At 40.2% G+C, this 13261-nt stretch overlaps 1 protein-coding gene across 4 annotated transcripts in view; it reads right to left on the minus strand.

Annotated features, from left to right (window-relative positions):
- Nucleotides 1-13261, minus strand: part of LRP6 (LDL receptor related protein 6) — a 130578-nt gene that overhangs the window by 9504 nt on the left and 107813 nt on the right. For all 4 annotated transcript variants that reach the window (XM_072876662.1, XM_072876638.1, XM_072876648.1 and 1 more), the window contains 6 exons: nucleotides 11734-11936; nucleotides 9654-9865; nucleotides 9268-9458; nucleotides 4603-4812; nucleotides 3136-3261; nucleotides 1519-1755 (listed from right to left, as the gene is read on the minus strand). In XM_072876662.1, the coding sequence (XP_072732763.1) occupies nucleotides 1519-1755; nucleotides 3136-3261; nucleotides 4603-4812; nucleotides 9268-9458; nucleotides 9654-9865; nucleotides 11734-11936 (1179 nt within the window). The remainder of the gene's footprint in view (nucleotides 1-1518; nucleotides 1756-3135; nucleotides 3262-4602; nucleotides 4813-9267; nucleotides 9459-9653; nucleotides 9866-11733; nucleotides 11937-13261) is intronic.

Genomic DNA, 13261 nt, shown 5'->3' on the forward strand with positions numbered 1-13261 from the left:
CACAGTGGGTACCTGGTCCTTACTACCTATTTACAGTAAGCACACTACATGATAAAGTTACCTTGACTAAAATAACTCAGAAGCAGAAGGCCACTGAGGACACAGGCACTTATCCCAGGACATGGTTATCGCAAAATTACTATAAGAATCCCCAACTCTAAGCATTTACTGTAATATAAGAGAGAAGAATTAAGTTATTAAAAATAAATCTGCCAAACCATGATGATAAAATTGTTTAAGATGGATAAATGTGGTTTCTCAATGCCCTCGTGCTCTTCCTCTAAACCAGAAAACTCCTTGATCATCGGACAATATATTTCATTTGACATTATGTTTTTAAACTGAAATGAAAGACAAAAGATAAAACTGGAGCTTTGCCAGTACACTCAAAAAATAAACTACCACTTTGTGAAAAAGGTACTGCAGACAAGGTGCTGGCTGCTGTTGTTTACACATATTTTTGCCTTCTGTTTCTCATAAATCCAGAAATTATCTCTGACTTCAGTTGAATTAAGAAGTTAAACTAAAGGCTTTTCTGATCTGTAATCAACTTGAGTACTCTGAATAACAGGGTCACTTTGAAGGTGACAAACAGCCTGCCTCTGATCTGATATCTCCAGTTGCTGGATGGCAACTGGGAAGCTCACTTGCACAACATATTTTCAGATGTCAGCATCTCATCAGGCTAACAATCACCTTTCATCACACAGGAATTTCTGCATTGGTCTGTATGTTTTTGTTTGAGCTGGACCACATCTTTTGGAAAGAAATGCAGCCTTGATTCAAAGACTCTTAGACACTCTCTTCAAAGAAGGAAAACAGACTGAAAGGATATAGAGAAGAGGCATCCTTTCAAGCTTACAAGTTGTCCCTACAATTCCTCCCTACTTGTGCAGCGGGGAAAGGGCAAGTTTGCTCATATTTCACATTGTATAGTGGTGGGGTAGTTCAGATTCCACCAGCATAACCTGTCCTTTCCAAAATTAAAGGAACCTAATTCTCATTGTATTGGCAATAGCACTTCCCTCTGTAATGATGGCTTAAATACTTGATTTTGCTGTGCTCTGTAGGAAGAAGTCGTCTCCAGAAAGCTCGTCTGTGTCTCACTCCCACTTACTCACAAAAGCTTAACTTCATTTTGTTCAGGTATTATAAAATAAACAATCCCAAGACCTTTACTCGGTACAAGGTACACAAAAAACTATGACAAGGAGTTGCTCCACTTTGTAATTCACTCCCAGTTACCAGGTTTTTAGAGCTTAAAAACGTATTATCTTTTTAATAGTACTTCTCACAAACACAGCTTAAATCACTGTGCAGAAGATCAGTGTTATTTCTATCTCACAGGTGGAGAAACAAAAGTACGGAGTTGTGAAATAATTTCCCATTCAATAGATCAGTTTGAAAACTAGCAGAACCTCAGATCCTTCCAAATCCTACTCAGCAATAACTTTGGTATCTATCATAGTGTCCCCATGACAGCTTTATTTTCATCACACTCCAAAAGATCCTCTGTACCTTCACAGTTCTTCTCATCAGAGTTGTCCTGGCAATTTGCTTCTCCATTGCACCGGAGGGCACTGTCTATGCACTGTCCACTTTCGCACTGGAACTGAGTGTCTGAGCACACTGGGCAGTTCTTTTCATCACTGTGGTCTTCACATTCAGTGAAACCGTCACAGCGCCAGGCCACCGGGATGCAGTCAATCTCACCTGTGAAACAGGTGAACTGCTGAGGGGAGCATGTTGGTGGTTCTTTAAAAATCAAGCAAACAAACAAAAATTAAAAATCCAGGTGAACAAACAGCAGATCAGGACAGGTAAGGACAAGAGCAGCTCAGGTGCTTTCATTTATCAAGCAGCTGATAAACGTGCCACATCATAAGGTAACTTCCACCCCCACTGCCTCCAGAGTCATTTGAGCAGAGCTTGAGCCCCATGTAACTGATGCAGGCTCACATCGATGGAAGCTCATTAGACAAAGAACAAGAGGAACCGAGAAACATGCACACTCAAAATACAATTATTTTCTTCCCTTCCCACTTCAGCCTCTTAGACCCTTCTCTTAGTAGGTCTTCAAAAGTCTTCATTTAAAGTCAACACACTTTTCTACTCCCCCTTTCCTGCAACACCACTGTATACACAACTGATGGCTCACGTTCTTTTAATGTTCGACAGTCATTGTATAGAAAATGTTAAAAGGATGTAATGCACTGCAGATGGATGCACTGTGACTCAATGTCTAGTTATGTGCCCTCGACAGCTCTGTTCAGTCAAAATTCTTTTAAAACAACAAAAAAACTGCTCCATCTAGTCAAGTCCCACTATCTCAACACAGCTGTTAGCTGTTATTTAACATTTACTACAGTAACTGTTAATCTCATGCAGTAAGTGTGGATTTTTTTTCCTTTTTTTTAATCCCCCTTTCCTCCCCCCCTTTTTGGCCTTGGTATTAAACTTGCTCTGAGAAAATATCTGGATTATGTTAGCTCTTGTTCCATTGTGAGACCACACGTCGCCTTAATGGCGAGAAGATTGCATAATAAATCCATTCAGTATGGTGGCACAAAGAGACCCAAGCACCAAAGTGCCTCTCCTCTCCCCCATTTCAATCCCACCCTTGGAGACACCAGGGCGTAGGCTACAGTGGCTGTATCACCATGGAGGAGGCAACTCGCCCTTCTGGGACTGCAGTTCAGAAAGATGTGCACAGGGTGAGTTTGAGGAGGACAGCAGAGAAGGATAAAATGGCACAGACATGGTGCAATATGCCAGAACATGAGAATTTACCATTATTTGAAAAAGGAGAACATACAGAGTGATTAAAAAAAGTAATAAAAATCATACAATTAAAAAATCAAGTTGAAATAATTCAGTGGTCTTAAGTAGAAAGGGTGAACAGAAATCCTTATTCAACAGTCAATTAGTGAATTTTTCCTCTTCTCTTACTCCTTCTCAATACTTGCAGATTTAGCTGGGGGGGAGGCAAAGAGGTAGGCGTGTAAAAGCGTGTAACAGCACCTGGTGCACTGTCACATTCTTTCTGCTCAGAAGCCACCCCTAAAGATGCAGACCCGCTCCCCCCCCAACCCAGAAGCTGAGAGCTCAGTGACACAGAGCATAGGAAGGACTTACCTCCGCAGGACAGCTCATCCTGCAGCAGAACAAGGTGGACTGGGCAAGAGCAGCGCGTGGTGCCATCACCCTTCACGATGCAAATGTGCGAGCAGCCACCATTATCTTGAGAACAAGGATGTTGTCCTGTGATTCGAAAAATAAGAAAGACAGGTACTGACAAGAAATCCCCACCTCTTTTCCAACCTTTCAGTGATTTCTTTGGGCTCACAGGACTCCCTTCATTACTTCCTTCCCCCTGGGGAGAGCACTGCTAAAAACAACTCTGAAAAAGTTGTATTTTGTTGTGTGCATTTTTTTCCTGTACACACATCAATAATTATCACACACATCGATAACTGTCTGTGATCTGAAACACTGTAAGAATCATGCCATGGGGTCTACTAAAGCAGTAAACAGTACTCAAACTGTTTTGCTTCTTGTGAGAGGTAGAATTAGTTCTGCAGCAAAAATAGTAGCATTAGTAATACCAAAAGATGCCTTGGATTCCACACTTCACTTTCTCTATCAAAGACCATTAAAAAAGTAAACTTTTCTAATTTATGAATTCTGAAGCTTCCACACTGTCTCCGAAACTCAAATTAACATGCTCTAGATAAATATGTCTCTTCATTTTAATGTTTAATAAGGACAACATACTTCTTTTGGAACTCCTGACAGATTTACTGAGATTAATAGCAAACAAAACTAGTAGTAGTCTGCACTGATGCTTTAATTAAACATCCCCAGACATTTTTCTACATATTTCTCCAAGGCATGCACCACAGCCTATTAACCAGGCCTATTTCCTCCAGGATGACAGCAGCTCCACTGCTTTAACCATCCAGCTCCCATCATTTCAAGTGTGCACGTGTGGGGAAAGGCTATATCCTGGTAAACAGAAAACTTTTAAAAGTGCAGCCATGTTCAACACAAATTGTTAATTTCAAGTGTTCAAACACACTTCCTTTGTGCAATGCAATGTTGTTGTTCTGTCATTTACTTGCAAATCAAAGTGCCACCAACAAAAAATGTTCACTTTGCCTTCAAGGCACGCAGTCCATTGAAACATTTACTGCTAGTAAAAGGCCCTGAGAGCTGTGTTTGCCTAAACTGAGTAAACACCTAATAGTGACTCACTAGTGTGATCCAGAAAATCCTCTACTAGGCATAACAGGATGTTTCCACTGTGCCTACAGACACTCAAATGCCAGGTGCCTGTAAGGGACTAACAATAAAGTTGTCATCAGCAACAAAATGTGATGCTGGGTTTGTGATAGATCTCCAGTCCATTGCCAACTGCCCTAAGGAAACAAACTTAATTGCACCTTGGCGATGTACAGACACAAAACGATACCAACTTCTGGCCCCTTCGATCTGCACTGATGTCAGTCAGTGACAAGGCAAAACAGGCTCATCTCTCTGAGGCCACTCCTTGCCTTGAGCCCCACAGGCACTGTTTGCACTTGCAAACAGCATTGCACTTACTATATTCCTGAATGTTGAGCTCTTTCACAGCATGTATGTCACTGAGTTGTGCAATACGAGCTTGGACCTTTGTACGTCCTTCTCGACCAGTCATATCAATCTTTTCAATCATCTGCTGTTGTCTGTCAATCCAATACAGCCAGTTTTCAAATACAGTTAGTCCCACAGGCTGCAAGATATTAGAGTCTTCCAAAACGATCCGGTTAGCACCTGCAGAAAGGGAAGAGTGGTTTAGCTCAACTAGAGTCAACTGAAATACTATCACAAACATTTTCTGCGCTACTCACACCACTATTTTCTACTACTTTTATACTACCAAGTAAGCCTACTGTAAAAACACAGGCAATCCTGGGTCCTCTGATGCAAGACTGATGCATTTTACAGACAGATGATCAAATTTTTTTTCTGCTTTCATCAAGATGACAGTTTTGGTGCTTCAAATACATTTAGTGTATTTAAGAAGCATCTGGAGTTGGGGGCTCAGCTCTCATAAACCTATCCAGTCTTTTATCAATATGATGGGAATTGGTAATTATTTTCATTCTTTTTTGGAGAGATTAACTGCTTTGTCTTGGCATAAAACAGGGAATAAGAAGATGGTTTATTAGCTTGAATTAACTAATACAAGATAAAATCAAAGTGAAGACAAGGTAGTTAGTACTTTCACATTAATTATGAGATTAAGGTAAACACTTGACTTCTGACTTCCTCACATTCTTTTGCTTCAACTACATTATCTTCACTAAGGTTTCATGCTAAACTGGGAACACTCTTTTCTTCCTAGCGAAGACTTACTTTCCTCAGTTCCTTTAGCAATCATTGGTAGCAGCCAAGAGACTTTAGCCTTACACCTCTGAAGAGTATTTGTTGACTTTTATGCTAGATTACCCAGCATTAAATATAGTCAAGAGCAACTGCCACACTTCATGGTTAACACTCCATGTAAACAGAAGACAGTCCACAGCTGTTTTAAAGGTATCATTAAAGACTGTCCAAAGACAGCGAGGACTTCGTAACTCATACACAGATGGAAAATATGTTATTCAAAACCTGAGAGCTCAAGAGTGAGGTTTAATCCATGCTTCATTTATTTTACATGACGTGGTCATTAACACTTAAATATGCAGTGAGGTTTATCAGATTCTGAGGACAAAATTACTCAAAAACATAAGGAATCTGCTTCAATTTGGAAATGCTGAAACAATATCACACAGTCTAAAATTAGGCCACGGCTTGAAAATTTACATATAAATCCTGGTATTTCAGGTATCTGGGCTCACTGCTATGCTTATTTTTCACTTCTACTACAGCAGACAATAGCTTTGCATATGTTCATCCACAAAACAATTTCCAAGAAGTTTTTATATTTTGTCCTGTAAAAATATACTAGTACAGCTGAATACCACAGAAAAACTCTACCCTGTCTGTACCATACCTACACAAAATAATGTTATGGGACAAAATACACATATATTTTATGATTTTATAATTTGAGCAGGTTCTACTCCTCTGTTTTGATTAGTAGCAAAAATGTTTTTTGGCTTGTTGAGAATTTAATCAACAGTACGTCAGTGATGATGACTTACAAACAAATTCAGCTATAAAAAAATATATTTATCTCCTTTTCACTAAATGCATACAGAGCTCAGAAGTTAAGTAATCTTCCAAACATTTAGCAAGTGGTAACATCTAAAGCAGAACACGGAAATTCAAATATTAATCCTCAGCTAGACTAGGCTCTCGCCCACCACTTTGGAACAACACCAGCAGTGATCTGATTAAGAAAAGGCGTTGATGGATTCTGAAGGAGGCTATACCCAGACTGATGTAGAAATTAATAGACTGAGTGATGTAAGTCAAACTAAATAACTGCAACCGTCTATTAACCCCCTTGAACATGACTCATTGTATAGGGAAAAGGTAAGAAACAGCAACCTGCATCTCAAGGAGAGGAAAAGCTAAGCTGGGAATAGGGGAAAATGCAAAGATGACAGGAAGGAATATAGTTAAAACTAAGACCTTGACCTACCCAAATGGAGTCTGTACATGCCCTGCTTTGCCATGCCCATGTCAATCAGCATGGCATTTTGCAGTATGCTCCAAAAGCTCTGAAGCTTAAAATTTTCACTCTCTTAATGTCTTAATCTTTCTTTTTAATATTTGTGACCAAGTGTAACTGACTATTTCTGACTAAACCAAGACGCTGAAATCCTTCCTTCCATAAACCAACAATAAAATCCGAAGCTGGCTCATCAGGGTGCTAGTCCCCTTTATTGGGAATGTCAGATTAAAGGAGATGTGATTAAGAGGAGCTTTGTCTCCTGGCATCACCATTCTCTTTCCAGCAATACCTTTTACAAAAAGACTTAAAAACAAAGAAATAAATACAGAAATCAGGACACACCCATAGCTCATTCTATTTCCAAATAAAAATGACTTAATTCCAGAATCATTAGACATTTCCAAATCACGCTAATTATTCTGGAATAGAGGAATTAATTTCCAAATAGTTTCCATGGTAGGGAGCTAATTCCAGTCATCTTTTCATAAACAACCCCTTAATCACTTGAAGAATCTGGTTAGCTTCAATAGGATCTCCCATTTGGGCAGCATAACCGAGTCCTAACTGCATGCCTGAAGGACAGGGAGGAAGAGAAGGACTGCATCACATAAAAGGCATTCTAGCTCTCCTCTTTATGGGTACTGGCATCTACAGAGTCGACAGAGCAAGAGACTGTGCATGTTTTTAAGAAGCTAACATGCAGAAAAATTACTCTGCTGGTCAAAAGAGCCTATTAATCAGCATTCCTAAGCACAGGAATGCATCTCAGCAGTTAGCAATTTATTGTGGTGATTATAGCAATCTATTTGTGGTGCAAATGCCAAAAAGCAAGAGAGGGTTTGGAATGATTTTTCTTCATGTTCTTCAAAAATATGGTGAGCTTTTACTACACAATATTGGTGATCCAACAGCCACATTTGAAAAACCCCAAAAAACAAACAAAAAAACCCCAACAGAATAATTAAAAACAAACTAGATTAGAATTTAGACCCATCTCTTCCTCTGGTGTCCTAATTTCTGACAGATAAAAGACAAAGCGAGAAACAAAGCATGTACAATGTTCTGCTGCTGCCCATTACTTTACTCATGCAGACCCTGGATCTGGGATAGCCTAGAACATACTAGGATACACCATACCACTTTTTTTTTTTAAAAAAAAAACAAACAATTCACTAACTCAACTCAGCTTATGTCCTGTGTTTTAAAATAGTAAACAGTCAGGATATGGCAGTTCATGAGTGACCCTGAATCTTCCAGTGACACACCACATTAATCACTGAAAAAAATTACTATCTTGCTGAGCCTCAATTCCAATCATCTAGAAAAAACGAAATGTTTTCCAAAACAAAAGCTTATTCCTAGCAGCTTAATAAAAGGCTGAAAATCATACTGGTGTCAGTGGGATTACATGCTGCTACTTTGAATGAAAGTATCATGTTATCAGTGAAAGACATTACTACAAACTACCATACTCTTGTTAAGTTTTCAAACTCGCTCACAGATTGAGCGAGTACTTATTTCCTTACGTGTGTACTTATGCTTCTGATAGTAGAATAATACTCAGCTGAAGTACAAGGAGATGCACTATTCAAACTGGGGATGGACTTACTGCAGAGGAAGCAGAAATTCTGCCACTGCTCTCCACTAGCAGCAGAGCGAGGGGGGCATATACCCCATCACCTAACAGAGATGGGTATGTATGTGCTCAGAACATCCTGGCACTCCCATCAGCAACATCCAGCCCAGCTCATATCTCAACAAATTACTACCAAAGCCACATGAGACAGCTGAGCTGATCCAGCAGCTTACTGGATCTGGCTAGTAAATAAAGAGACATCTCAGTTTCTCTCACCCAATCTGACTGCATGATTTTGCCTCTTCTCTTGCTCCAGTGCTTGCTGGACTCTTGCTGAACCAAGTCAGCTTTCCAAACCAACAGAACACTTTTCTCTACTTCTCTTTTTCTGTATATTGTTGTTAGGTTATTGTTTTGCTTACGTGGTTAAGTGAGCTGAAGCAACTTATAGAAGAGGTCAGACAAGCAGCATAACCAACCTTAGGGAGCAGACAAAGAGAATTCCATAGCTGGAAGAGGGAGTTTTTTGCCTTTTGAGAACAGAGAGATGTTAGATCTGCTCTATCCTTCTCATATCATTTTACACTAAATGACAGGTACATAAGTGACCTGCACACCTGCTGCTTTAACTCTGCAGGAAAGATTTTTTCACTAGCGGGAAACTTTCCTCTGATTGACAGATTACTGCACCAAAACCAATGCCTTTAAAAACAACCCTCTCCCTCCCCTTTCCAAAACTGCTGCAATTTATTTGTGAACTGACTTTGGGAAACCACACAAAGGTCTTGCAGTGAGAAACTGAAGTAAATAGCATGTGTAGCAATTAATAATGCAAATCATAGATAGAAGCATGAGACTGTAAAGGCACACTGCATGAATCATGCACATTCCCTGGCTGGGAATTTAGGGAGTGATTAGAATCACAGTACAGACTGTTTATAGTAGGAAGGAAAAGAAGACACCTTTCTTTGCATTCCCCCACACCCACAACACACAAATGAGTCACTGAATTAAAGTGCTACTTTACCTGAAAGGTCACTGCTTTCAATTCTCCGCAGGTCTGAATCAGCCCAGAACAACTTGCCTAGCTGGCTGTCAATAGCTAAGGCTATGGGCTTGCTCAAGCCACTGAAAAAAAGGACCTCTCGTTCAGTTCCATCCAATGCTGCTCTCTCAATTTTAGGTGACCTTTCTTGTAGGTTGGTGAAATACATGTATCTGGAATAGGAATTATTAGAGGAAAAAAAGTTTTTGATCTTTCCACATTTTTGCTATATGACCAAGACATCTTAACAAATATCAAAGATGTTTTTATTCTGACAAACAGAAACCAATCAGCAGCAAGAAAACAATTTGATTCTCAAGACCTTCAGCCTGAATTTCCCCACATCACTACTTCAGCTACACACATACCCTTTCTCTGGATTCACCACAATGGCCCTGGGCCTATCTTGATCTCCTTTGAGCACCACTCCCATGGGTCTCCCATCCAGGCGTGTCACATTGATCACATTAGTAGCTTCACAGGTCCAGTAGATATAGCGGCTGTAGATGTCAATGCTCAGGTCATAAGGCTGCATATCTAGGTTCTGATTGGGAACTGGACTTGTCACAACAGTGAGGCTCTACAGAGGAAAGAAAAACAACCCACAGAAGAGCATTTAATCTGATCCAACATGAGCAATCTTATTTGCTATGGATGCACCACATCAAACTACTGCTCAGCAAAAGGAGGCGGCCAAAATACTATCATAAAGTAAGGAGACACCCAGGTCCAGTTGCCCCACCAACACCTTTGATCAGATATAGACACTTACTCCTGATGGTTTGTTGTAATGGCAATCATGTAAGTTGGTTGCAGCTCATAAGACTTAGCAAGTTTGACCAGTAAGTCCAAATTGTCTCTATGTTGAAGATATTAGGGTCAGCTTCCATGTTTCCTCTGCTTTCTTGACAACTCTAAGTTCAGTTTGGATAGATCCAAACCCAGCACATTTAGCACTCTACAACAGAAACGCATCACCACTAATTCCCAAAGCTGCAGCTGAACAGATCAAAACACAGGCAAAGGGAGGCCAGACAGCACTTGAAATTCTTGCCTCATTCTTCTCCAGCATCGCTGCCGTCACACTTGGGTGACATAACATAAAGGTGAATAAGAAATGGGAAGGCAACTCTGCCAACAGACAGAAAAGACATCAGCTAGCGTATGGCAGTGACTTTAGAGAATTTCCAGCTAACACCTTTCTGCTTCAAAGTTCTTGCCTTCTGCTGGTCCAGACCTCTGGAGTTCACATGCCTTTCTTTTTTTTAATTTATTATTTTTTCAGAAAGAAACTGCATATTTCGCTATAGTGAAAGGTGAACCTAACAGACATTTTTCATGAACTTTTCAAAAAAACTTAAGAGGACTGATGACTCACAAAACACGGCCTTACATAACCTTTTTTGAAAACTTCATGCTTTTGAGGTGAGCAGCCTCCACCCTCTCACCCCCAAATTAAACTTCACCATAAAATTTGCCTAACTTTGGCTTGTCACCTCAATGAAAGGGTGTGCCTACAAGTCTTACATTTGTTTATTCTGCTGAAGCTGGCAAAAACCTGGTGCCTTTGACTATTTTTGGGTGTTAAATTATTTAGATATTCCAAAATTAAAACTATTGCTAAATTAAGAGTTAAGGCTGAAGGGTGTTTCAGTAGGATCCAACTACCACCACACTCACCACCAGAAACCACACTTTCTTACAAATTAAACTGAATATAGCACCTCCATGTTGTTCATCTTAGTCTCCCACTCCTCCCCCATTCAAAAAAATCAGGAAGAAAAAAATCTATCTTAAAATGTGAAAATGAATAAGCAGTCATTGCTCACAATTAACCTCACTAAAGCTGCATCACCTTTTGCCTTCTACCCTACTCTACTTTTTCTGTATTGCCCAGTCAAATACATTTCCCTAAGCCTGCTACATCTCTTACAGGTCACTAGTTTCAACCTCCTCGCTCAGTGCCTCAGTGGTTGACAACAACTCTCTTCCTATCCCCACCAGAACCTGGGAGGCTTCAGACACAGCTGTGTGCTCAAAGTCCCAGCCCCTTCGTTTCAGAGTCAATGCCCCTGCACTCTGCTTCTTTGCAACTCTTCTTCTCTTGGACACACACTGTTTCTCCCAAGAACCTTCCCATCCATGTTTCACTTCTCTCAAATAGGGGTTTTCAACAGCCCCCAGCCAAAGGACAGCGTTGAGCAAATAATGCACTGTGATCAACAGTATCTTTAAGTTGGCCTTAGTTTTCCATGTTTTATTTCCTGTTGCACCTCCCAAATTACTGGCTGAGGACTCCAGAAATTCCAGATGCCACTTGGTTTGCCAAGTGACAGCTAGTAATCTACAGGATGTCCATATATCTAAATTATTAACGTATAATCATTCATTGTTGGGTGCAGGGCATGCCTTTCTCATCTTTTAGTAATTCCATCACCCGCAGGATACCTGGCTGCCGTCTTCCTGTGCCTTCCGGATTATGTTCTGCCGAGAATCAATCCAGTACAGCTGCTTATCAAGGGGGTCATAATCAATGGCTCGAACGTTCCTAAGACTATGGATAGGGAGTATGATATCTGGACTCTGCTGCTCATCTATCACCATGCGATTAATTGCATTCTTCTGACTGAACAACAGAAAGGTTGTAGGAGCTTGATGGGTTAAAAAAAAAAGAAGGGTGAAAAGGTTACACATCACAATAATGTTGGGTATTTGTATGTTCAATACAAATATAACAATATACTAACAGTAAAACAACAGTATAACAACACAATATACTATATATAACCAGACAGTATCTATTATTTCATTCTCCTTCTCCCTCTTTTGCGGGTGGGGGGGGTGGGGGTTGGAGGGGTGGTCAGGGGTCAAAACAAAACATAAAAATCCCAACCTCTGATCAGTTTGGAAAGCCTTTCAAATGACCTCTTTTTACGATAAATGTCTGAATGTGAATGTGACAGGCAAAGATAATTTTGTAAGTCGCAGGACTGATGAATGTGAAGACTTCTGTCAAAATTACCTCAAAGAACGGTCAGCCCTGCCTTGCAAGGAATTGTCAATTTTCTCTCTAAAGGGGTTCCAGAGAAATGCAGCTCTACTATTCTGAAGTTGAATATTTTGCTAGGTATACTTCTACTTGCAGAGGAAGCTGAGAAAAAGCCAGTACTGGTTCCTTATTTAGAGGTCCCAGGGAACAGAGATTGCCATTAGAGTGGTTTAGTCCTGTTCCCAAAACCCTCTTTTTGTCTGCACCAGAATAAAACAACTAATTCACAGGAAAAATCTCTTGGGTGTGTGTAGGCTGCGTTTTTTGAGAAAAATCTATTCACTCTTCTCAAATGTATATATCTTGCTTATTTCTAGGTGCTCATCTGGTAATGCTAACCTGTAATCAGAAAAAAATCTAATGCTCTGCTCCAGCTTTCCAGATGCCCAGCAAAAATTTCCTGGACAAATAATTTTTTTCTTATAAATACCATCAAACATCAGAAAATAAGACTTGCCCACCCCATACAGCTGTAGTTTACTGGCTGTATCTTAACAGTAAGTGCACAAGGCATTTAATAAATCATTAAAAAGAAATTATCCCTGTATTACATAACTGGGTCAGAAATCAGAGGAGGTAGTTAAAGCATTTTCCCTTTTCACAGCGTTCAATAATGGTCTACCTGAAGCCACTGCTGTGCAAGACGGCACAAGAGCCAGCAGCCAGAAACACAGTTTGCAGCCTCCCTGACATTTGTACAATCAATTCTCTATAGCACAGGTCTGGAGAGATTAGCAGTGGGACACTGCCCTCATTCAATCCAGCCTGTAAAACAGGTAAGGCAGCACCTTGGAAAGGGGAGGTAGCAAAAGTCTTCCAGAGAACATCATCACCTTGCTTTGTTATTTTAGGCATGTGCTTTGAACATTTATTCTGGCTGCTGGGGAAATAAAAAAAAGGTGGGGGGGAGTTTCCTTGGTAACTAAC

This window comes from Ciconia boyciana, chromosome 1 (genome assembly GCF_034638445.1).
Source record: "Ciconia boyciana chromosome 1, ASM3463844v1, whole genome shotgun sequence".
NCBI lineage: Eukaryota > Metazoa > Chordata > Aves > Ciconiiformes > Ciconiidae > Ciconia > Ciconia boyciana.